The following is a 24,766-nucleotide window of genomic DNA, read 5'->3' as shown; positions in this document are numbered from 1 at the left end:
CTCCCCCACCCAGGCGCTGCCTCCCCAGACTGTTTCCGTAGTCCCCTGACAGTTTCTCAGCGCTCTAAGCTTCAAAGTCTGCCTAAAGGGGAAGCAGTACGGAAAGCGTAGGGTAGGATCTGAAATCCACCCGAAACGTCAGGCTGAGGGAAGTTACTCCTGGGAAGCTTTCTCAGGTGCTACTCAGGGGCCAGGCAACTTTCTGCCTTGACTCCCCAGAAGACTTTAGTAAGTGATACCACAAGCGGCAGAACAAAGGAAGGAGGTGCCCAGATGATAGGCTACTCCTGGGGCGTGAGGCGCACTCTATTTTATTTTATTCCACTTTTGGTAGACAGACGCCAGTAGGAATCACTAGCTCCTTGAAACCAACGGCCTCAGGATTTTCGTTTAAAGCTTTCACTGCAATGAACACATCTGGCAGGCGGTGGATCCTCAAAGACAGGGCCCTGGAGGTTTCCTTTAAACGCGGAGATCTGCGACAAAGGTTGCCTGGGGCAGGTGTAAGACACAGATGGCTGGAGGGGGAGGAGCAGAAACCAGCTTAAACAGGAAAAGCAACCCTGATATGTTTAGGAAAGTTGATCTGGTGTGTTAACTGGAGTTTCAGGAAAAATCTGAAAGCTACTGGTTTACAACAGGAGTCCGACAAAGGGGTGTCCGGGCTCGGGAACCTCCTAGGGGATCGAAATGGACACACGGGTATTTGTCTCCAAAAAAACTTTAAAAGTCGAGAGTCTATAGTCTCCAGTATGCGCGAGGCCTGCCTTCCGCAGAGCCGGGGTCCGAGCCTCTCAGCTACCTCAAAAACCCGGAGAAGGCAAATCCAGTCAGGCCCTGGAGTGCCCGGCGCGGGGGTGGGCTCCGGCCGCCTGCACACTGGGCATGCGCAGGGGGTGGACCGCCAGGTCGGCTTTGGGAGCCGTGACGAGTCCGGAAGCGCTTGCGGGCGCCCCTCCAAAGGAGAAGTAGTTTGGTTTCGCGTCCCTCGGACGGGAGCCCGTCGGAGAGAACCCCCGGCAGGGCCAACCCGACACTCGGCAGCACCGCAGCAATGTCTAGCAACAGCTTCGCTTACAGTGAGCAGTCCGGAGGAGGGGAGGCGACGGAGCTGGGTCAGGAGGCGACCTCAACCATTTCCCCCTCCGGCGCCTTCGGCCTCTTTAGCAGCGATATGAAGAAGTGAGGAGAAACGTTTGGGGTGTGGGGACGGGACTGGGGAGCTGGTGCCCGGGAGGAGCAGGCACCGAGATGGGGCTCCCGGGAGAGGGGTGGGGTCGCGCTGAGACCGCCCCGGAGCCGAGCGGTAATGTTTCCCGCAGCTGAATCAGTTGGGACTGATGGGAGTTGTTGGGAGTTTGGGATGAGTGTGTGGAGGGGAGTCTCTAGTAGTTTTCAAACTTCAGTGAAAAAAGAGCCATTTGGAGCCCTTAGGTGCTATCCCCAAAGACTCTGAATTGGTCTGGGTTGGGGCACAGGCATCTGAATTTTGAACAAACGCTTCAAGCTAATTTAATGTTTGCTTGATCACACCTGGAGAAATTCGCTCACTAGCGTGGAAGGGGTGTTTGGGGAGTTGAGAGGGAACGTGAGTGTGGCTAATGGGAAACTGTTCTGTGACCCTCGAATGCAGGAGCGAGGAGGTGTTTTAGGCGCTTTATGAAGGGACAAGCTGGTTTATACAGACATTAATGTTGTCGGGCAACGTCCTTTGCACTACAGACAAAAACAAAAACAAAAACAAAAACAAACCCCTAAAACAAAAAACAAAACAAAAAACCCACCCCCAATCCCAAACACAGTAATAAGCATATGAGTAGAGAATATTTAGTGTTACTCTGAGCAAGTGGTAAAATTTTACAAATTAATAGTGTGAATTTTTAAAATGAACACTAAACATTGTATACTTGTTTTTTTGAAAAGTTATTAAGAGTAAAAAAAAGAATTATTAAGAGTATTATAAGTACCACCGAAAAAGGAAAGAACCCCTCCGCCCGCTCTGCATTGATTTTTTGGGGGGCGAAGGAATAGTTTTAAACTTACAGAATTCAGGTAACTTTGTATTTTATTGTAATCATTTTTACATTTTTCTTTTTTTTAATCTCAGTGCTAACTAAACACTATGGTCACATAATAGGCTGACACTAGATTTATGCTAAATTAAGGTAAAGTAGCTGTGCTGGTGGCTTTGCGGTGTCAGAAAGATAAATTAAAATTTAATTTAAATTTCAAATTTATTTTAAAAGACATTCTGGAAGGTGCTAGTAGTTGAAATTGGGATTACATTTTCACTGTATTAAGCTAACTGAAATCCTGTGTGGAGTGTGTGAAATAGAGTTTTTGGTTTGTTTATTTGTTTGTTTCCTTATTCGCAGGTTAGAAAAGTTTAAAAGTAATATAACTAATTTTTCATTTTTCCTTCTGTGTATTTAGATGATAGATTGTTCCAACAAGGAGCTTGTTGCAGCTCTGCTGTTCTATTAGCAGATGTTTCAACTGTTGAATTAATGTATGTCTGTAGAGGTCTGTTTTGCACGTGATATGCTTACAATTGATTTACTTTTATGTTTTGTGAACTTCTAAGATGTTTTTCTTTTAGAGCCTTTCATTTCCTATTTTGTCAGATTTGGGCCTGATTTGGAAAAAACTGTGTGGCTTTGACTATGACCAGTGCTGTTGAGGTGACTGAGCATGTTGGATTTAAAATAAAAATAGCTAACATTTATAGAGTGCTTGTGCACACTACTTTACATGTATTATTTCATTTGGTCCTCCTAACAACCCTTTGGCTGAGTGTGAGTATGGCTTATGGGAAACTATTCTGTGATGCTCAAGTGTCACAGAGGATCAAGGAGCAACCCAAAGCTACTTCTTTTTTTTTTTTTTTTTTTTTTGTGGTACGCGGGCCTCTCACTGTTGTGGCCTCTCCCGTTGCGGAGCACAGGCTCCGGACGCGCAGGCTCAGCGGCCATGGCTCACGGGCCCAGCCGCTCCGCGGCATGTGGGATCTTCCTGGACCGGGGCACGAACCTGTGTCCCCTGCATCGGCAGGCAGACTCTCAACCACTGCGCCACCAGGGAAGCCCCTACTTCTTTGATCCCACTTTGCGGATGAGAAAATTGGAGCAAAGTGGTTAATTTGCCCAAGATCACAAAGCTGGAACCACTGCATTCCCTGAATTTGAACTCAATCTAATCTAGGAGCCCATTCTCTTGAGCACTTGGATATGCTACTTACTACTTGATGAAGTTTATTGTGCTTTTATTAGAGAATGCATACAACTCATTAAAAGTTTAAAACTTTGAATAGTAGTTGTAGACAGTGTATGACCTTGAGGCTTTCAGGAATTAGAAACATTTTGGCCATTGAATTGCAACCTAATGGGGCTGTACAAAAACAAGGAGACCCCTGTTCTGGAAGTGGTCACTTAATCTCTCTTGAGCTTGCATTCTCTCATTTATTAAAGGGTGATATTTCTTGCCTTTTTAAAAACCCAAATGACAAAATTTATATAAAAAACTTAAAGCTTACCCTGTTCCTCTGCTCTAATTTATTTTTTTATCGAAGTGTAATTGACATGTAATGTATTAGTTTCAGGTGTACAAGGTAGGTAGGTATTCAGTAGGTATTTTTATATATTGAGAAAGGATCACCACAAGAAGTCTAGTTAACGTCCATCACCACACTTAGTTACAATTTTTTTTCCTGTGATGAGGACTTTCAAGATTCACTTTTTTAGCAGCTTTCAAGTAAACAATACAGTATTATTAACTGTAGTCACCATGCTGTACATTACATCCCCCTGACTTATTTATTTTATAACTGGAACTTTGTGCCTTTGACTCTCTTCACCCATTTCGCCCACCCCCTCTGCTCTCATTTTCTTTTTTTTAAAAAAATTAATTAATTTTTTGATTTTTGGCTGCCTTGGGCCTTCGTTGCTGTGCGCGGGCTTTCTCTAGTTGCGGTGAGTGGAGGCTACTCTTCATTGCGGTGCGCAGGCTTCTCATTGCAGTGGCTTCTCTTGTTGCAGAGCACGGGTTCTAGGTGCGCAGGCTTCAGTAGTTGTGGCATGCGGGCTCAATAGTTGTGGCATGCGGGCTCAGTAGTTGTGGCACGCGAGCTCTAGAGCACAGGCTCAGTAGTTGTGGCGCACGTGTGCTCTCATTTTCGATGATTTATCAACACTTTGAAATCGTTTCAGGTTTGCAAAAAAGTTGCAAGAATAATACAAAGAACTACTCCTGAGGCATATTCACCAATTTAAAAAAATTGCTACATTGCTTTATTTATTTCTCCATACACACGCAGACACATACGTTCCATATTATTATCTCTTCTGATACATCTGAGAATAGGTTGTATACATCATGTCTCTTTATCTTCATACCTCAGTGTGTATTTTTTTAAGAACTGCAGTACTTTTACAACTGTAGTACTGTTATATTCAGGAAATTTAACATTGGTACAATCTACAGTCTATAATCCCCGTGTTGTCATTTGTCCCAATAAATAATTTTAATTTTTTTAAACATTTTTTTCTCTAGTACAGAATCCAGTCCAGGATCATGTATTTCACTTAGTTCTCATATCTCTTTAATCTCCTTTAATCTGGAATAGTTCCTTAGCCTTTGTCTTTCACTACCTTGACACTTTTGAAGAATACAAGCCAATTACTTTATAGCATGTTAATCAACTTGTCTCTGCTGGTTCATACATACATTCATGTTATGTATCCCAGGCTACAGTACTACCTTCTTAGACTATTGTGTTGGGAGGCATAGGATGCCCATCTTCATGATGTTAATTTTCCCAGGTAAAGGGTTGTCCATTATTTATTTTTTTTCCAATAATCTATCTATGGGGGGGACAGTTGGAGACCATGCAGATGTTTTGCTCTTCATCAGATTCACCATCCCCTATATTTAGCAGCCATCAATGAATCTCTTCAACCAGTCTTTACCACAGTGTCTGCAAAGTGGTGATGTTCTAACTCCTTCCACTATTCTGTTCTTTGGCCTCTTATCCTAAAGCTCTATGTCCTTTTGATCCTTCGCTAACTATCTCAAGGATGCCTAATCACTTCCTAGTCACAGGATTATTGATGATTTTTGTTTTCTGAATTTAATCCTATTTATCAATCTTATTTATTCCCTTCCCTTTTAAATAGAACTAAAGTTAGGGAGCCTTAAATGGTTTTACGAAAGGAGATTTTATACATCATTTATTGGTTAATCAAGCCTGTGTATTAGATGATTGGTGTCAAGGTTTGCAATTTCATTATTTAAAAATGTAAAGAATTAATTTTTTGTAATCGTTTCCTTTGAGACTATTGTAAACTTTTATTGCTTTTAGCTTTTTCCTCAATTATTTTTCTTTTGTCTTAAACTCTTAACCAATTTGGCTGTGTGTGTATAATTTAAAAATTAATTTTAGTATTTTTATTTCTGGATTAAACATTTAATTAGGAATTAATTTCTAGAAGGAAACAGACAATACTAATTAATTTTTCTTAACAATGGTAAAACTACTAAATTTCCAAATCTCTTTTCTTTTGAGAACATCACAGTGTATTAGAAAGAGCATTGGACCTAGAGTGAGAAGGCCTGGATTTAAGTTGATGTTTTCCACCTGTAGTAATGTTTCCTTGTTCAAGTTGCTTGATCTCTTCAAACCTCAGTGTCCTCATTTCTAGAGAGGACTTGCCTGTTTTGTGAGTTTTTCATAAGATGGTATAGTTGAAAATGATTTCTAAACTAGAATATTAACTAACACTATTAAGAAAAGTTGTTGAAAGCTTTGCTGAGGTGGTGATATTTTAGGTCATAAAGCCTGGGAAGATTTTTGCCAGGTGGAGAACAGGGGGAGTTCTTCAGGCAACGTATACTGAAACCAGGAGAGTTGCAAAAAAAAAAAAATGCATATTTAGATAAAATATAGATTATAGGTCAGCATTTAGAATTGTGGGTAGTAATTAAAGCATGGGAATGGATGAAATCACCCAGGGAGAATTTTTCTGGTTAGGAGACAAGGCAGTTTAGACAAATCGCTAGGGAACACCAACATTTAAGGTGTGAATGGAAGAAAAACTAGCTAAAGAGTGCTCAAAGGGGTAGGAAACCAGACAAAGGTTAAAAAAAAAAAAAAAGAAAAGAAAAGGAAGCTGAGAGGAAAGTTGGTTAGAGGAAATGGTCAACTATGTTAGGAATTGCAGAGAGAGGGCAAATAGAATGAAGGCTGAAAAGAGACCATTGGATTTAACAATGAATAGGTAACCAAGGTAGCAGTTTTAGTCCCTGCTGAAATTGGGGTGGACTTTTCATTTGTTTAGATTTACAGAGCTGATTTAGACCCAAACGAAGAGCTGCATACTTTTGTGTTGTACTACATCATATAGTAGTATGATATAATCAATACTACATCAGTGTATTTGCATTGCAAATGATAAGGCCTAGCTTACTTTTTTAACTTAAATTTTATTTATTGTCAGCTTGATATCAGCCATGAAAATTACATTACATATAACCCTTTAACCTTTAATATCAGTGTTTCTCAGTGGAATCCACTAGGATTACAATGGGGCTCTAGTTTGCATATAATTACAGCAAATCTAACTTACCTGCACTGCTTTTTCTCCCTTTCAAGAGGGCATATAGAAATGTATCTGAATGAGAACAACCTTCTTATAGGGATGTTTTTGAGTTAACTTTGTTTTTAAAATTTATTTATTTATTTACATCCTCCATAGGAGGATGTGAGCTCAGGATCTTCCTCCTCCACCATATTGGCCACTCCATAACACATTATTTTAGACATACTTTAAAGAGTCATTGTGTCTCCATATGAGGGTTTAAACTTTTTTTCCCATTTTTTATTTATAATATTTAATTTTAATTTTTTATTTATAATATTTAATTTAAATTAGGGTTGACACCATATTTAAAAATTTTTTCATATGACAGTTTTATAGTTCCAGTTGTTCAAAGCTTGCTCTACTTTCTTTTTACTTTTCCTAGTATTTTCATTGATACCTTTATCTCATTCAGTCATTCTGTATTTTCATTTTGTAGTGACTCATTGAATATTTGTTGAATATTGTATAGAGGACTCTTTCTTTCACATACTCACCTAATATTACATGGTATAATTTATGTGAAGGTGCTTAGCAAAGTGTTTGGCTTATAATTTTGCATAATAAATGTTTTAGGTCTTTTACTCAATTGAATGATTCAGATTCTACTAATATTTACTGTTTCTTTAGCCAGCGTAGTTAAAAAATAAAGCATGACTGGACTCCGTGGACCTTATACAGAAGGAAAATTTAGCCTGGTATCCCTATTAATGTATTATTGCATTACCCTGAAGTTAATTGTATATAGTTCCAAAACAGTCATTTTCTTTATGTCATTGCTTGAGTTTTTGTTGTGGTTAGGGTTATTGACTTAGAATTGTCACATAAGTGTTGAATAAATTTTACAATCAGGATTTTTGAAGTCTATACCATTCTTGAAAGGCATCTTTATTTATACCATCTTTAACTTTATTTATATCATCTTAAAGGCATCTTTAACTATACCGTAAGTATAGTTAATTCCTCTGTGTTTTCAGCAGAAAAATAAGAAATAATTATAAGATCTTTATCTTGCCTTTAAGAATTTAGTTGGTGAGATAAGGCTAATGTGAACTAATACAAGTAATACAAGTATAAAATTAGTGTTGAATTGTGTAATAATTCTCAACTTTTCATACCTACCAAAAGGTATTTATTATAAGCCTTTATTTTTGTAAACAGTGATTTACTGAAGAAAATGAATGTGCTGTAATTTTAAAATGTCAAACACATTTTAGTCTGAGATGATGAAAATGTTGGAGTCCTGAGTTGTTAGCGTATTATGAAGAGGCACAGGCTCCTCATTGTGAATTCCTTTCTCTCGTGCTCAGGAGTCCAGTGTTGCCAGTATGAAAATACACTCCATTAATGATTTCCATAGCATACCTTTGTCCTTGTCATTATCTTCAGTTTCTGAAGATTAAATTCCCTTGAGTTCTAATAACTCCAGTTTTGGTAAGTGCTCTTCTATCTTGTTAATTCTGCTTAGCTTTTGGAATTTATGGTCACTAGATCTAGTTATGGAGATGTAAACAATGTATTTGCCATGCTGTATATGTAAAATGGACCCTATTTTTTTTTTAATTTACAAAAGACATATAAAATATAAACAATTTCAGTGTTTTATTTTTTTTTATTTTGGCTGCACCGTGTGGTTTGCGGGACCTTAGTTCCCCAATCATGGATTGAACCTGGACCACAGCAGTGAAAGTGCTAAGTCCTAACCACTGGACTGCCAGGAAACTCCCAATTTCAATGTTTTATTGATCTTTCACTAAGTAAATGTCATTTGTTCCAAGATGGCTGTTAACAAAAGAAGGAACTAGTTGTTTTTGTCTTCACATAAGTAAGACTGTTAGTTCTACAAAGGGCTAACTACACAGGTTAAGGATTGTCACTTTAGTGGTGCAATAGGGTTCCTGTAATTTAATTCTTGAAACATACTTGAAATCAAATAAGATTTTACCACATTGAACAAAAAATTGATGAAATACTGCAGAGTCCTACTTTCCAACAGATTGTAAGTGTTCCATTTTATTTGCTTAGCTTGCATTTCTTCTTGGAGGAGAGTCACTTCTTTTTTAAAAAAATTTATTTATTTTATTTATTTATTTTTGGCTGTGTTCGGTCTTCGTTGCTGCACGCGTGCTTTCTCTAGTTGAGGCGAGCGGAGATTACTCTTTGTTGTGGTGCACAGGCTTCTTATTGCAGCGGCTTCTCTTGTTGCGGAGCAGGGGCGCTAAGTGCGTGGGCTTCAGTAGTTGCAGCATGCGGGCTCATCAGTTGTGGCTCGCGGGCTCTAGAGCGCAGGCTCAGTAGTAGTGGCGCATGGCCTCCGTGGCATGTGGGATCTTCCCAGACCAGGGCTCGAACCTATGTCCCCTGCATTGGCAGGCGGATTCTTAACCACTGCGCCACCAGAGAAGTCCAGGAGAGTCACTTCTGACTTTTACAATTTATCTTAAATACTCAACCAAGAAAATATTCATCCCTTGATATAGGATGTGTTATGTTAAGATCACTGGTTTTGTGAAATCCAAGGAGAAAATATGGAATACTTAAATTCAGGCCTTACCATTAAATCCCAAAGATGTGAGATATTACTTCTAAAAATATTTAGAATTTAGGGTAACATTACTAGAACTGAATGAGTAAAACCAAAAAAATCAGACAGATGGTCAGTTGAAATGTTCTTTTTTACTGCAGAAAAGTTACAAATGCTCATGGAATGACAAATGTATTATAGTGAAATAATTGGACAGTATTGCAATTGTGTATATAAATGAACTACTGACAAAAACAAATTGCCTGCAGTCCAAATTCAAAATTTAAAGCGAAGAGCCCAAAGTGGAATAATCAAGAAGGAAATGATTTTCCTATATTTCACATTATTACGAATAAGATTCTTTGGTTTGCATACTTAAGGAAGACTTATTTAGCATGTCAGCTGGAAAGAGTTCATAGATCTACAAAAGTGAACAATTTATAGTCAATGTCTGCTTATTGATGGGTTGATTATTTGTACTGCTGATAGGAATTGACCTAATTAGAAGGCCAGTGTCTTTAATCCTGCAGCTGAGTGAGTTAACATGGCAGCTGGATAAGCGAGAGACTTATGAATAAGGCTGGTCCCAATATCGTGGGTTGGCAGAGCTACACATCACCCAGCTTTACTCTAGAAATGGGTTAAAGTTTCTTAAAGCCTCGGTTAAGGATGTGGTCATGAAGTATGAGGGGGGAATTTAGTACTGTGGGGGCAGAGAGGTAAGGTGTAGAGTGGAAGGTCCGGTGCCAGATTGTGTAGGGCCTTGTAAAGACTTTGGATTTTACTATGAGTGTAAAGAGAAGCCATTGGAAGGTTTTGAGCAGAATGGGCATTTAGAAGTCAGTCAGTAACTATTAAATGCTTGTGGTGTGCCAGATATATTTTCAAATGTTTTCAAAAAGTTTATGGTCTGTAGGATACTTGGGACCTGTTTATTCATTTCTAATTTTTTTCTATAACTAAAAAAATATAGAAATAACTTACTGATTTAACAAGTACAAGTGCCTTCTTATGCTAGGTACTATTCTTGATACTGGGGATTAATCAATCAGTGGACAAAATGCCTGCTTTCATGGAGCATATATTCCAACTGGAAGCAGGTAGGTAATAAACAAGTAAATATATGGTTGGTCATTTGATGACAAGGAGCGCTGTAGAGAAAAGTAAGGCAGGGAAAGAGGATAGAGAGTTAAGGTGGAGGTTGGGTTGAGTTTGAAATAGCAGGGTCAGGAAAAGATCCTTGACAGTACTACCTGGAGTACCTGAGGGAGTGACATGCAGATGTCTGGGGAGAAGTATTCAGTCAAGAGGAATTGCATGTACTCAGGCCCTGAGGCAGGAGAGTTTCTGACCTGTGAGCATCAACAAAGAGGCCAGTAGGTCTAGATAGAGTGAATGAAGGAAGAGGGGGAACTTAGCAGATGAGGAGGTCAGAGAGGTAAGGGCCAGATTGTGTAGGGCTTTGTAAATCACTTTAAGGACTTGGATTTTACTCTGTGTGAGAAGGGAAGCCATTGGAGGGTTTTGAACAGAGGAGTGAGATGATCCACCTTACGTTTTTAATGTATCACTTTGTCTCCTGAACTAGGAATAGACTGCAGATTTGAGGCAGGGAGACCAGCAAGGAGACCACCACAGTAACCCAGGCAAGAGAAGGGGATGACTAAATCAGATTGGTGGTAGTGGAGAGCAGTGGTTGGATTCTGGATATATTTTGAAAGTGGAGCCAATGAGATTTGCTGATGGTTTAGATGTGGTGTGTGAGGGAAAAGGATACCAAAGATGGACACAAGGTTTTTTTTGCCTAAACAGCTGGAAGTTTGGAATTGTTATCAAAATGAAAAAGATTGTGTAAAGAGGAATTTTTTAAAGGGGGAAGAGGTTCAAGAGCTTGAGCATGTGAAGTTTGAGATACCTATTAGGCATCCAAGAGGAGATATTAAGTAGGCAGTTGGATATATGAGTCTGGAGCTTAGGGAGGAGTTAGGCTAGAGATATAAGTTTGGGAGCCATAGGGTTATAGAGGGTATTAAGTACCCTGATTGGGTGAGACATCAAGGGAGTGAATGTAGAAAGTGAAGAGGTCAGAGTACTAATCTCTGGGGCATTCCTGGAGCATTTCTGTCAGATAGGGTCAAGTAAGGTGATTACAGTACTGACAAGTGGCTTTGGAATTTGTCACTTTGGAGGTCTTTGGTGACCCTGACAAGCAGGTTAGGTGCAGTGGTGGGGCTGAAAGCCTGACTGGAGTGGGTTCAAGAGAGAAAGGAGAGGGACTTCCCTGGTGGTGCCGTAGATAGAAATCCGCCTGCCAATGCAGGGGATGCGGGTTCGATCCCTAGACCAGGAAGATCCTACATGCCATGGAGCAACTAAGGCCGTGCGCCACAATTACTGAGCCTGCGCTTTAGAGCCCAGTGCCACAACTGCTGAGCCCACATGCCACAACTACTGAGCCCACATGCCACAACTACTGAAACGTGCGCACCTAGAGCCCGTGCTCCACAACAAGAGAAGCCACCGCAAGGAGAAGCCCGTGCACCGCAACTAGAGAAAGCCCAGGCACAGCAGTGAAGACCCAATGCAGCCAAAAATAAATAAAATTAAATCTTAAAAAAAAAAAAGAGAGAGAGAGAGAAAGGAGAGTTGTAGTTAGTATGTATTACTGTATAGGGGAGCAAGGAAATGGAATGGTATCTGGAAGGGAATGTTAGGTTATGAAGAGGAAGGAATAAATTGATGATGCAACAGGGAAAAGATAATCACTGGACTGATTTCCCTCTTTCCTTATAGAAAATATAGCAAATACAGATGAGTTAAATAACCCTAATTTTAATACCCATAGAGAATCAGTTAAAAAGATATAGGTCTTCCAGTCTTTTTTGCCTATATACTGTGTATTTTTAAAGCAAAGCTATATGCTTTTTTAGTGTAATATCGTAATTTGCTTTTTTCACTTACTAATATGTGGAGTCTGTTCATTTCTTAAAGTGATAGTCATTTTAGGGCAAATTGTAATTTAACCACTATCTTGGAAGAACCACTAAACTATTAGAAAATAGTGTCTTATTTTAAATAGTGTCTTGTATAGAGTGGGACCTTATTAATTACTAACTACAAGAACAAAGGGAATAACCTAACAGAAGAGTCAATACTAACGATGTTACATGTTAGCACTGACCAGGGCTTTCCACACATACCTGTATACACATGAGGCAGAGGGAATAGCATATACCTTGGTTTAGAGCTGTGTTGTTCAATACCGTAGATACCAGCCAAAGGTAACTATTTAAATTTAAACTAATTGAAATAATTTTAGTTTCTCAGTCACACTAGCCACATTTTTATGTGCTCAGTGTAGCTAGCAGTTAACATATTGGATAATGTGGATAAAGAATATTTCTTTCTGTCATCATAGAGCATTCTATTGGACACTGCTGGTTTAGAGGCAAGGATTTAGGGCTTATTTAAAGAATAGGAAAAGTTCAGTATGGCTGGAGCACAGAGTTGGAGGGAAATTGGGACATGTGAAAGATGGTTGATAGATAGTCAGGGTCCATATTATGAAGGGTCTTGTATACCATGCTCATAAATTTGAACTTACCATAAAGGTTTGCACAGTAAGAAGCTACCAAAGGATTTTAAGTAGAGGTACAATGTGGTGAGATTTATATTTTAGAAAGATCACTCTGGCTGCACCTAAGTGTTTGGAGTAGTCAGCTATGTGAATGGTGGAAGTATTCTGTGATATTGGAAACCCAGAAGATAGAGCAAGTTTGGAGTGAGGAAAGAAAGTGTTGAGTTCCATTTTGGACCTGTTGAGTTTGATAGTTGGGTGTCCATTAAGCCATTAGATACATGGGTGTGGTACTCAGGAGATATACCTAGGTTGGAGATATAGATTTGGGAGTCATCAATTGATGGATGATTTTGGAAGCCATTGAGGGGAAGTTGTGTGATATGTGAGGAGAAGGCCAAGGAGGAATCTTTGTACTAAGTTAACATTGAAGGGAGTGGGAGAATTGAACCTCACTTAGAAGACAAAGAAGAGAGAATGAAGTTTGGGGAAATGCTTGAAGTTCATCATACGAACAGAGCTTTTGCATTGTGCTTAAGATTTAGGAAAAGGGTCAGACCCACTTCCTACTTCTGTAGGAGGAAAATGGAAGATAAAGCTGTTTATTGTGGTTTACTGAGGCAGTATGGCATGATGCTTAATTAAGCACACCCATTCTGGAGCTACTCTGCCTGGGTATGAAAACTTGTTACAGAGTTAATAAGTGGCACTTGGGCAGGTTACTTTATCACTCTATGCACTTGGTTTCCTTATCTGAAAAATGGAGGTGAGGATGATAATAGTACTTGCACTCACTGAAATATTGTGAGGATTAAAAGGTTTAACATATGTAAACAGTTAACAGTGCCTGATACATAATAAGCACAATTATTATTAATACTATTTTAAACACCATTAAGATCAATTGAGCTTTTTAAAAGTTTTGTTTTTAATATACTTTCTCAACTTAAAAGTTTAGAATCATTGTTAATTTTCACATTAACCATTGCTTTATGTTTTTAATTTTCAAATTATCGTTAAGTTTGACATAATTGTTTTTCTGAATTATATTTCACAAGTACTTGAAACTATAGAATCATATAGTATCTTTAATGTGTACTACATAAAAATAAATGAAGTTAATAAGCACTAGGCCAGTTCTTCTGTGTGGTTATCAAGGATTTGAGAATAATGATTATAGATAGTATAAATGAAAAAATATATATTTGTTTTAAACTTCTTGCTTAACTATCAGTCTTGCTGATAGGTATTCTATTGCTTTAAAGTTGTCTATTCTTAGAGAAGGAGTACATTTTTCCTAAAAGAAGAGGGACTTACATATGTTTTGCTTTAACAGAAATTGAAGGAAGAGAGGGTTTCAGGAAGGAGTTAAGTGGTCAGCAGTGCCAACTGCTGGTGAGTAGCCCAGTAAACTAAAGTCAGAGGTAGTGTTTCTTGGATTTACTGATAAGGTTTGTGATCGTGGTGGTAACAGCAGTGTCAGGGAAAATCAGATTGCAGAGGATTGACAGGTGGGAGAGAAGTGAGTAAAGGAAGAGCACTTTTCCAAAGAACTTTGGCTTTCAGGGGGAGGAGATAAGGGCTATTATGTATTTGAGAATGTATATTTGAGAATGTGAGGGAGCAATATACATAGTTGTCTGTGACTGAGGAATTGCACTTTTCATTAGATTTAACCAAATTCTGTCAAAAATTTCTTCTTGAGATATGTTTGTGATTATTGAAAAGGTCACTGTAATATTGGCCCAGAATAATGTGAGCAGTCAGATAACAAAAGGAATACAAATGGCTACTGCAAACATCCTTTCTACTTTATTTTATGAAGAAGGTAGTTTTTGTTATATTTTTATTTGGCAGACAAAAAAGTGGGCCACCCTGGGTCATTACCTAGAATTTTTGTTGAAATTTTACCTAGGTCTTTATATCCAGAAGTCTGGAACACTATTCTGAATATTTGAGTTCATAGCCTTCAGGGGCAGTGAGAATTTTACAGACACTTTTTATGTACTTTAATAAAATAAAAACAGATGCCTTATATTTAACATTACATGTTGTAGAAATGCTAGGGTTAATTAAAAGTAAATTAAATAAAGTTAAAAATTCATAGTTCTTGTAGTTTCTGCCTATCTGTCAATATCAACAAGTATAAAATAACAGATTGATTTTCCCAAGGTGATTGGATGCTTGAACATTTCTTTAAAGAGAAAATGTGGTTAAGTTCCTGGAAGTCAGAGATAGTTTTTCTTTACACATACACACAGAGCCATCTTTCCTGGAACCTTGTACAATGCTTAACAAATGATTTTGGGTAATAGTGACCACAACTGATCTTTTCCCCCTTCTTTAGCATTCTTAGTATTTTAAAACTTTTCATTAATGTGGTAAAAATTGTAAAAATTTTCAGTATAATCTGGTCAATATCATATGTTTTATATTTCAAAAATTTAAAACCATATGTGGAAATAAATTAAACTTTTGAAAATGACAATAGTTGTTCAACAGATGGCAAAATTTAAATAATCATGTAAACTTCAGTGATTTGCATTTTTAGATTTTTTTTCCTGTCAAGTAGGACATTATAGGACCTCTTCTCTGTTTCTAGGCCTATATTACCTTCATCAGGAAATTGACAGGGCCATGTGACTTTTTAATTGTGATAAAAAAACATACGTAACATAAAAATTTACCATCTTAACCATTTTTAAGTGTATGGTTCATTAGTGTTAAGTATATTCACATTGTTGTCCAGCAGATCCCCAGAACTTTTTCATCTTGGAACAGTACCAAGTGACTTCTTAAAAACTGAATTTTTTACTGAGATTTTGAAGTGCTTCAGGGACAAAGCTGATCTAAGGTAGAGATTGCATATTGGTTTCCTCAATTCCCTGTACAAAAGGCTGATCCAAACTCATCAGATGGAAAACTTGCCTTCTGTGGCCTTGGAAAGTTTTTTGAAGGATTTAGAAATTAATCTGGCTTTGAGTTGGCATATCTTATTAACATAGAAGTAGAAAACTTATATTATTCTACTATAATTTATGAATTTCTTGGAGGAAAATCTAATACTAATACTCAAACTTGATGCACACACTGATTCTTTGGCATGTCTGTATTTATGCCCATCTGTTACTGTGGCACCATGCCCATTATTACAGTGGCATGCCAGCAGCAGTGAGGCATGTGAGCCAACAAAGATGAATTGTTTGGATGGAATACACTATTCTGTAATACTAATTAATTTTTTTTTTTTTTTTTTTTTTTTTTTTTTTTTTTTTTTTTTTTGCAGTACGCGGGCCTCTCACTGCTGTGGCCTCTCCCGTTGTGGAGCACAGGCTCCGGATGCGCAGGCTCAGCGGCCATGGCTCACGGGCCCAGCCGCTCCGCGGCATATGGGATCCTCCCAGACCGGGGCACGAACCCGTATCCCCTGCATCGGCAGGCGGACTCTCAACCACTGCGCCACCAGGGAGGCCCAATACTAATTAATTTTGAGCTGATGAATCTACATGAGATAATGTTAACCAAATATAGTCAAAGTAATGTCAGTGAAAATAAAATTTATTTTGACTTATACAGAAGTGTATCACAGATGTTTTAGACTACTACTGAGAATAGTTAGAATTAGTGTTTATTATGGTTCCAGTGATCAGTTGTCTTTTCATAAAAATTTTGAATTTAAGAGAAAAAAGAATGCAGCAGTTTTCTTGTGGTCGATTATAGATTAGGGAGGAAGTGTTGTAGCGCCTTAGGCTATGGATTTTATACTTATATTACAGTTCTTGAAATGTTTTTTTTTTAATTTATCAATTTTATTTTATTTTTTATACAGCAGGTTATTATTATCTATTTTATACATATTAGTGTATACATGTCAATCCCAATCTTCCAATTCATCCCAACACCACCACCACCCCCGCCACTTTCCCCTCTTGGTGTCCATACGTTTGTTCTCTACATCTGTGTCTCTGTTTCTGCAGATGCCCTCCAAACTGGTTCATCTGTACCATTTTTCTAGGTTCAACATATATGTGTTACCATACAATATTTGTTTCTCTCTTTCTGACTTACTTCACTCTGTATGACAGACTCTAGGTCCATCCACGTCTCTACAAATGATCCAATTTCGTTCCTTTTTATGGCTGAGTAATATTCCATTGTATATATGTACCACATCTTCTTTATCCATTCATCTGTCGATGGGCATTTAGGTTGCTTCCATGACCTGGCTGTTGTAAATAGTGCTGCAGTGAACATTGGGGTGCATGTATCTTTTTGAATTATGGTTTTCTCTGGGTATATGCCCAGTAGTGGGATTGCTGGGTAGTATGGTAATTCTATTTTTAGTTTTTTAAGGAACCTCCATACTGTTCTCCATAGTGGCTGTCTCAATTTACATTCCCACCAACAGTGCAAGAGGGTTCCCTTTTCTCCACACCCACTCCAGCATTTGTTGTTTGTAGATTTTCTGATGATGCCCATTCTAACTGGTGTGAGGTGATAACCTCATTGTAGTTTTGATTTCCATTTCTCTAATAATTAGTGATGTTGAGCAGCTTTTCATGTGCTTTATGGTCATCTGTATGTCTTCTTTGGAGAAATGTCTATTTAGGTCTTCTGCCCATTTTTTTATTGGGTTGTTTGTTTTTTAATATTGAGCTGCATGAGCTGTTTATATATTTTGGAGATAAATCCTTTGTCCGTTGATTCATTTGCAAATATTTTCTCTCATTCTGAGGGTTGTTTTTTCATCTTGTTTGTAGTTTCCTTTGCTTTGCAAAAGCTTTTAAGTTTCATTAGGTCCCATTTATTTATTTTTGTTTTTATTTCCATTACTCTAGGAGGTGGATCAAAAAAGATCTTGCTGTGACTTATATCAAAGGGTTTTCTTCCTATATTTTCCTCTAAGAGTTTTATAGGTCTTACATTTAGGTCGCTAATCCATTTTGAGTTTATTTTTGTGTATGGTGTTAGGGAGTGATCTAATTTCATTCTTTTACATGTAGCTGCCCAGTTTCCCCAGCACCACTTACTGAAGAGACTGTCTTTTTTCCACTGTATACCCTGCCTCCTTTGTCATAGATTAGTTGACCATAGGTGCATGGGTTTACCTCTGGGCTTTGTGTCCTGTTCCATTGATCTATCTTTCTGTTTTTGTGCCAGTACCATATTGTCTTGATTACTGTAGCTTTGTAGTATAGTCTGAAGTCAGGGAGTCTGATTCCTCCAGCTCCACTTTTTTCCCCCAAGAATGCTTTGGCTATTTGGGGTCTTTTGTGTCTCCATGCAAATTTTAAGAATTTTTTGTTCTAGTTCTGTAAAAAATGCCACTGGTAATTTGATAGGGATTGCATTGAATCTGTAGATTGCTTTGGGTAGTATAGTTATTTTCACAATATTGATTCTTCCAATCCAAGAACATGGTGTATCTCTCCATCTGTTTGTATCATCTTTAATTTCTTTCATCAGTGTCTTATAGTTTTCTGCATACAGGTCTTTTGTCTCCTTAGGTAGGTTTATTCCTAGGTGTTTTATTCTTTTTGTTGCAGTGGTAAATGGGAGTGTTTCCTTAATTTCTCTTTCAGATTTTTCATCATTAGCGTATAGGAATGCAAGAGATTTCTGTGCATTAATTTTGTATCCTGCAACTTTACCAAATTCATTGATTAGCTCTAGTAGTTTTCTGGTGGCATCTTTAGGATTCTCTATATAAAGTATCATGTCATTTGCAAAAAGTGACAGTTTTACTTCTTCTTTTCCAATTTGTATTCCTTTTATTTCTTTTTCTTCTCTGATTGCTGTGGCTAGGACTTCCAAAACTCTGTTGAATAATAGTGGCGAGAATGAACATCCTTGTCTTGTTCCTGATCTTAGAGGAAATGCTTTCAGTTTTTCACCATTGAGAACGATGTTGGCTGTGGGTTTGTTGTATATGGCCTTTTATGTTGAGGTAGATTCCCTCTATGCCCACTTTCTGAGAGTTTTTATCATAAATGGGTGTTGAATTTTGTCAAAAGCTTTTTCTGCCTCTACTGAGATGATCATATGGTTTTTATTCTTCAGTTTGTTAATATGGTGTATCACATTGACTGATGTGCGTATATTGAAGAATACTTGCATCCCTGGGATAAATCCCACCTGATCATGGTGTATGATCCTTTTAATGTGTTGTTGGATTCTGTTTGCTAGTATTTTGTTGAGGATTTTTGCATCTATATTCATCAGTGATATTGGTCTGTAATTTTCTTTTTTTTTTGTAGTATCTTTGTCTGGTTTGGGTATCGGGGTGATGGTGGCCTCATAGAATGAGTTTGGGAGTATTCCTTCCTCTGCAATTTTTGTAAGAGTTTGAGAAGGATGGGCGTTAGCTCTTCTCTAAATATTTGATAGAATTCACCTGTGAAGCCATCTGGTCCTGGACTTCTGTTTTTTGGAAGTTGAAATATTTTCTTAATATACTCAACTTTAGAAGTTCATAGCAATGTGATAAATGGGCAGAATGTTGGTTTGAAAACAAGACTCAAGTTTAATTCCTTGTTCTGCTGTTCCCTAATTCTGTGGTGGTATACTTAAAAATTGTGTTTAGAGAGCAATACCACTTCAGGTGGCTAAATAAGTTAATTATATGTCATAAATGTAAGGCATGTTAGTGGCTAGTTAGTAATAGAGAAAGTGTTTAAATCTCCCATTCCTATACCCCGCATGATAACCACAATGAAAATGTTCTTGTGTATCCTTCTAGAAAAAAATTTTTAAACTAAATGATAATACATATCCTATTCTCTATGTATTTTGCTTTTCCTTTAACATATCTTGGAGACCTGTCCATATCAGCATATGAAACTATTTGTCTTTTTAACTACCGTGTAATATTTCCCAGTGTTACTTTTATTTAGTTAGTTCTCTTTTTGAAGAGTATTTGATTGATTGATTTCACTTTTTATTGAGTATAAGAAATACTGCAACATAAATTTTTGCATATTTGTATGAATTTATTTGTAGGAAAAATTCCTACAGATAGAGTTGTTGGTCAAATTTTATTGCATTTTAATTAGGATAGATGTTATTAAATTACCTTAGAGATAGGTAAGGTAATTTAGTGGAGGTTTTCTCCCTCCACTAACATTAAAGTCTGTTTTCCTTACACCTTTGCCAATATTGGGTACCATCAAATTTCATATTTGCCAGTCTTATAGGTGCAAGATGTTATTACACTGAGTCTTTATAATTGTCAGTGCATTAAGTCTTCCCCCTCATATTTATTGGTTTATTCTTTCAGTGAAATACTTTCAAATGTCCTTTGTCCATTTCCCTATTGGATCAGCTCTTATTGATTAGTTAAGGGCCCTGTGTATTTTAAGGAAACAAGCCCTCCTATGAGATGAATCCCAAATTCATTTTACCTGTTTTTTGACTTAGTTTATAACAGTTATTTTTAGTGCAAAATTTTAAAATTTTCTGTGTTTATATTTATCAATTTTTAATGGCTTTTGAGACTCCCCCAATCTTAATCTTTTACCGAAAGTGGCATCTTTGGTTTATGGTGCTCTTAAACAGTGAAAAAGAACATTTGCCTGTTCAAAGCATATTTTGTCTCAGCATCTATAAATCAAGTAGCTGAGTGGCTCTGTGACATTTCCTTTAAAACTTTAAGGTTGAGTAGTCACATTCTAGAAGGTATTCCTTATATCCTGAGCAAAAGTATTATCTACTTCCTGTTGGCTGCCAACAGGATAAGTAGCTGAGGGTTTTGGTAAAGGGTTTGACAAATATGGAGATTTCCTGTGATATATGTATAGAATTATGGTTTTTAAAACATGCACAGATGGTATGCATACATGGAAGATATATGCCTAGTTTTTAATCTTTATTGGGGCCCATGACCAATAAGAATCCAGTGAAACCTTAAGAGTTCTTCTGTATCCCTCTAAGGAACACGATTAGCATATAGCCTATGTTCATTTATTCTGTCAACTAATATTTATTGTGTGTTTAGTGTACTTGAGAAAACAACCATAGTCTACATTTATAGACACTTTGTAGACCTTCTTTTGGGTCTTTATATATCCATGTTTATTCCTGCCATAGTATCTTTGCAAAATTCCTGTGATTGGCTCCTTGTCATTTGAGATCTCAGCTTAATTGGTTACCTTTACCCATAGAGGTGTTTTGTGATTGCCCAGAGTTACTTTATTGTGTTACCCTATTTTAATTATTTCAATAGTACTTATTTTGTCTATCTTTATGTTTTCCTTCCCTTTCCCTCTCTCTTCCCTCCTTCCCTCCCTCTTCCTTCCTTCTTCACTCATTTCTGTCATTCCCCGTCACCTCTGCCCCACTCCACTGCATTCTCACTTAGAATGTAAGTCCCAGTACTTAGAACAGTTCATGGAACCTAGTAGATACTGAATAAATGAATGTGTTAGGCCCAGTGATAAGCGCTTTACAGTCATCTCATTAAGTCTTCATAACAACCTATTTGAAAGATACCAACCTTTAGTTTTGCTGATTTTTCTCTATTGTAGTTTGCTTTCTATTGTATTGAATTCTCCTCTTATCCTTTATTTATTTGCTTGTTCTTTGAGTTTAATTTGCTATTCTTTTTCTAGTTTCCTGAAATAGAAGCTTAGAATATTGATTTTCAATCTTTCTTCTTTTATATTGCATTTAGAAATATAAATTTACTTTAAGTACTGCTTTCGCCGTATCTCATGAGTTGTGAAATGTTGCAGTTTTATTAGTCAGTTCAAAATATTTTCTAATTTCCCTGATGATTTCTTCTTTGGCCCATAGGTCACTTGAAGTGTGTTGCTTATCTTTCCAGACATCTGAGCATTTTCTAGTTAGTTTTCTGTTATTGATTTTTAGTTAGATTCCACATACCTTATATGATTTTAGACCTTTGAAATTTAAGATCTATCCAGCATATAGTCTATTTTGGTAAATGTTCTGTGTGCACTCGAAAAGAATGTTTATTCTGCAGTTGTTGGATATAGTTCTGTGCATGTCAGGTTAAGTTGGTTATTTGTGTTCAGGTTTTCTACATCGTTATTGAATTTTTTACCTGCTTGTTCTAAGTGAGGTGTGTTAAAATTGCCAGTCATGATTGTGGATACATGTTTTTCTTCTATTAGTTCTATCAGGTTTTGCTTTATAGATGGAAGCTATAAATTTAGAATACATACAAATTGCATATAAATTTCGAATTATTTTATCTTCCTTTTGAAATCATATCCTTTTATGTCCTGGCAGCAGATCCTCAGCAATTATTGGTCTGAAAACCACTTTTTTTCACCTTCAGTTTTGGAAGGGTATTTTCAGTGGGTATAGATGGTATGTTGGTCTTTTTTCTTGCAGCTTTTAAAAGATGTCATTTCATTGTCTTCTGGCCTCTATAAAGTCTGTTGAAAAGTTGACTTTCAATATTATTGTTGGTCCTTTTAAAACAGGGATTAACAAACTACGGTTTGCCCATTTGTATAGATAAAGTTTTATTGGAACACAGCCATGCCCATTTATTTATGTATTGTACATAGCTGATTTTACTCTGCAATCATCAGAGACGGTATGGCCTCTTGTAATACCTAAAATATTTACTATCTGGCCCTTTACTGAAAAGTTTTGTTGACCCTTTCCTTAAGGAAATGTCTTTTTTTCTTACATGCTTTTAAGATTTTTCTCATTGTCTTTTGACTTTCAGCAGTTTGGCTATGCTAGGCCTCATGTAGTTTTCTTTATGTTTTTCCTGTTTTCTTAAGATTTTAAAATATGTGGGTTTACATCTTTCATCAGTTTGGAAAAACTCTTAGCTGTTAATTTTTTTTAAATATAAACTTATTTATTTATTTATTTATTTTTGGCTGCATTGGGTCTTTGTTGCTGTGCACAGCCTTTCTCTAGCTGCAGCGAGTGGGGGCTACTCTTCATTGCGGTGCACGGGCTTCTCATTGTGGTGGCTTCTCTTGTTGAGGAGCACAGGCTCTAGGTGTGTGGGCTTCAGTAGTTGTGGCACGTGGGCTCGGTAATTGTGACTTGAGGGCTCTAGAGCATATGCCTAGTAGTTGTGGCACACGGGCTTAGTTGCTCCGTGGCATGTGGGATCATCCTGGACCTGGGCTCGAACCCGTGTCCCCTGCATTGGCAGGCGGATCCTTAACTACTGCACCACCAGGGAAGCCCTTAGCCATTAACTTTTGAAATGTTGCTTTTGTCCCATTCTTTCTCTCTCCCTTCTCTTTTTAGGACTCTAATTTAAAGTATGTTAGATATTTTGACCATATTCTACATGTCTCTGATGTTCTGTTTGGTGTTTTCCATTCTTTTATTTCTTGGTGCTTCAAATTGTATAATTTCTCTTGACCTGCCTTCACATTCAATAGTCCTATCTTCTGCTATTTCTAGTCTGCTGTTAAACCTATCTAGTGAGTTCTAATTTCATAAACTGTACTTTTCATTTCTGAATATTTATTATTTTGTATAGATTCTACTACTTTAATGACATTCTTTATCATTTTGTCTCTTTTGTCCATCTTTTCCTGTATTTTCCTGACCATATTAACTGTAGTTATTTTAAAGTCCCTATCTGATAACTGTAGTATCTGAATTACCCATGGATCTGTTTCTCTTCCTTTTGTTCTCTTTCTCTCCCTTCTCTCCTTCTCTCCTTCCTTCTTTCCTTCCTCCCTCCCTCCCTCCTTCCCTCCTTATCTCTCTCTTGTCATTTGTTCCTGTTTTTAGCCTGTCTCTTAAGTTTTGATCAGATGCTAGATAATTAAGATAAGAACACTGACGAGTCTCTGGATGCTGTCTTCTTCCAAAGAGAGTTGTGTTTTTTTTTTTCTGATAGGTAGATAGAGTTCTAGCAGATAACTTTGATCCTGTTTAAGCTCAATTTTAGGCTTCTAAAGGTCTTGTCTATTTCAGTTTTTCTTATACTCCTAGGGAATATCCTTACTTTTCAGTTGTGGCCCTTCTGTGGTCTTAACTGAAAGGCCAGGGTATTTACCAGTGCCTCTCTACTTGGGAGACTTGATTTCCAACTTCTCTTCCCAGCAATGTGTGGCTCCTGAAATCTCCGCTCAGGTATTTAGTCTCCCAGCTGCTGTTGTTTTCTGCTGGATTTCCCAGAATCTTGCCCTGTGAAAATGTAGTCAACTACTTGAAGGGAGTTTGTACACAGATTTTTGTTTACCTTTTCACTGATTCCCTCCTCTGTAATTTTGCCCTTCAAGTTCCAGTGCCTTTGGTAACCCCAAACTTTAACATTTGTGTCCTCAGTCTTTTAAAACTGTCATTTCTCCTTGGGTTCTATTCTCTCAGATAGCAGTTGGGGAAATGCAGTCAGGGAAAAAAAGCTGATGTGAATAAAAAGTGCACTTTGTGTGCTTCTTTTCTTTCCAGGATCTTGGCTCCTTAAGTCCCGCCTGCATGGGTTGATCTCTCCGGAGATCAAATAAATTACTTTATTTGTTTTTTCCAGCTTTTATAGTCATTTTCTGTGGCAGGCTTAGTATCTTACAAGCTACAGCACCATGGGCAGATCTGGAAGTCTCTACAGTGTGTTTGAAACATAACAGCCAGAATGATTCTGTATGTGTATCAGATTATGACTCCTCTATTCAGAACCCTCCACTGGTTCCTGACTTCATTCAGAGTAAACACAAAGCCTTTAGTATTGTTTACCCTCCTTCATCGTCTCTGCCTAGAGTGCTCTTCCTCCCTGTTCCTCTCCTCCGGTATCTGACTGGCTGACTACCTCACTTGCAAATCTTTGGTCAGATGTCTCTTTATTTAGCCTATGCCGACCACCCTGTATAAAATTACCTCCTCCTTTCCCTCCTGCATTCTCTCTCCCTTTGCTTTATTTTTCCCTCGTATCATCTCATGACTGTAAAATTTACTTTTTTATTATGTTTGTTTCTTTATTTACTAAATGAAAACTCTACAAGGGCAAGGATTTTTGCCATTTTTTTCTCATTTGTGTGTCACAAATGCAAATGAGAACCAAATGAGAATAGAGGATTACAGAATCTAAGG

The 24,766-nt window shown here is 37.5% G+C and overlaps 1 protein-coding gene across 2 annotated transcripts in view; it reads left to right on the top strand.

Moving 5' to 3' along the window:
• The first annotated feature begins 902 nt into the window (after window positions 1-902).
• The window catches only part of AP3B1 (adaptor related protein complex 3 subunit beta 1), a 267,388-nt gene continuing 243,524 nt past the window's right edge, over window positions 903-24,766 (top strand). For both annotated transcript variants that reach the window (XM_081231538.1, XM_081231537.1), the window contains exon 1: window positions 903-1,182. In XM_081231538.1, the coding sequence (XP_081087664.1) occupies window positions 1,055-1,182 (128 nt within the window). In that variant the 5' untranslated portion in view covers window positions 903-1,054. The remainder of the gene's footprint in view (window positions 1,183-24,766) is intronic.

The sequence above is a fragment of the Mesoplodon bidens genome, assembly GCF_964165515.1.
Source record: "Mesoplodon bidens genome assembly, chromosome: 4".
Classification (NCBI taxonomy): Eukaryota; Metazoa; Chordata; class Mammalia; order Artiodactyla; family Ziphiidae; genus Mesoplodon; species Mesoplodon bidens.
The sequence above is the reverse complement of the archived record's forward strand: the minus strand, read 5'-3'. Positions and strand labels throughout refer to the sequence as shown.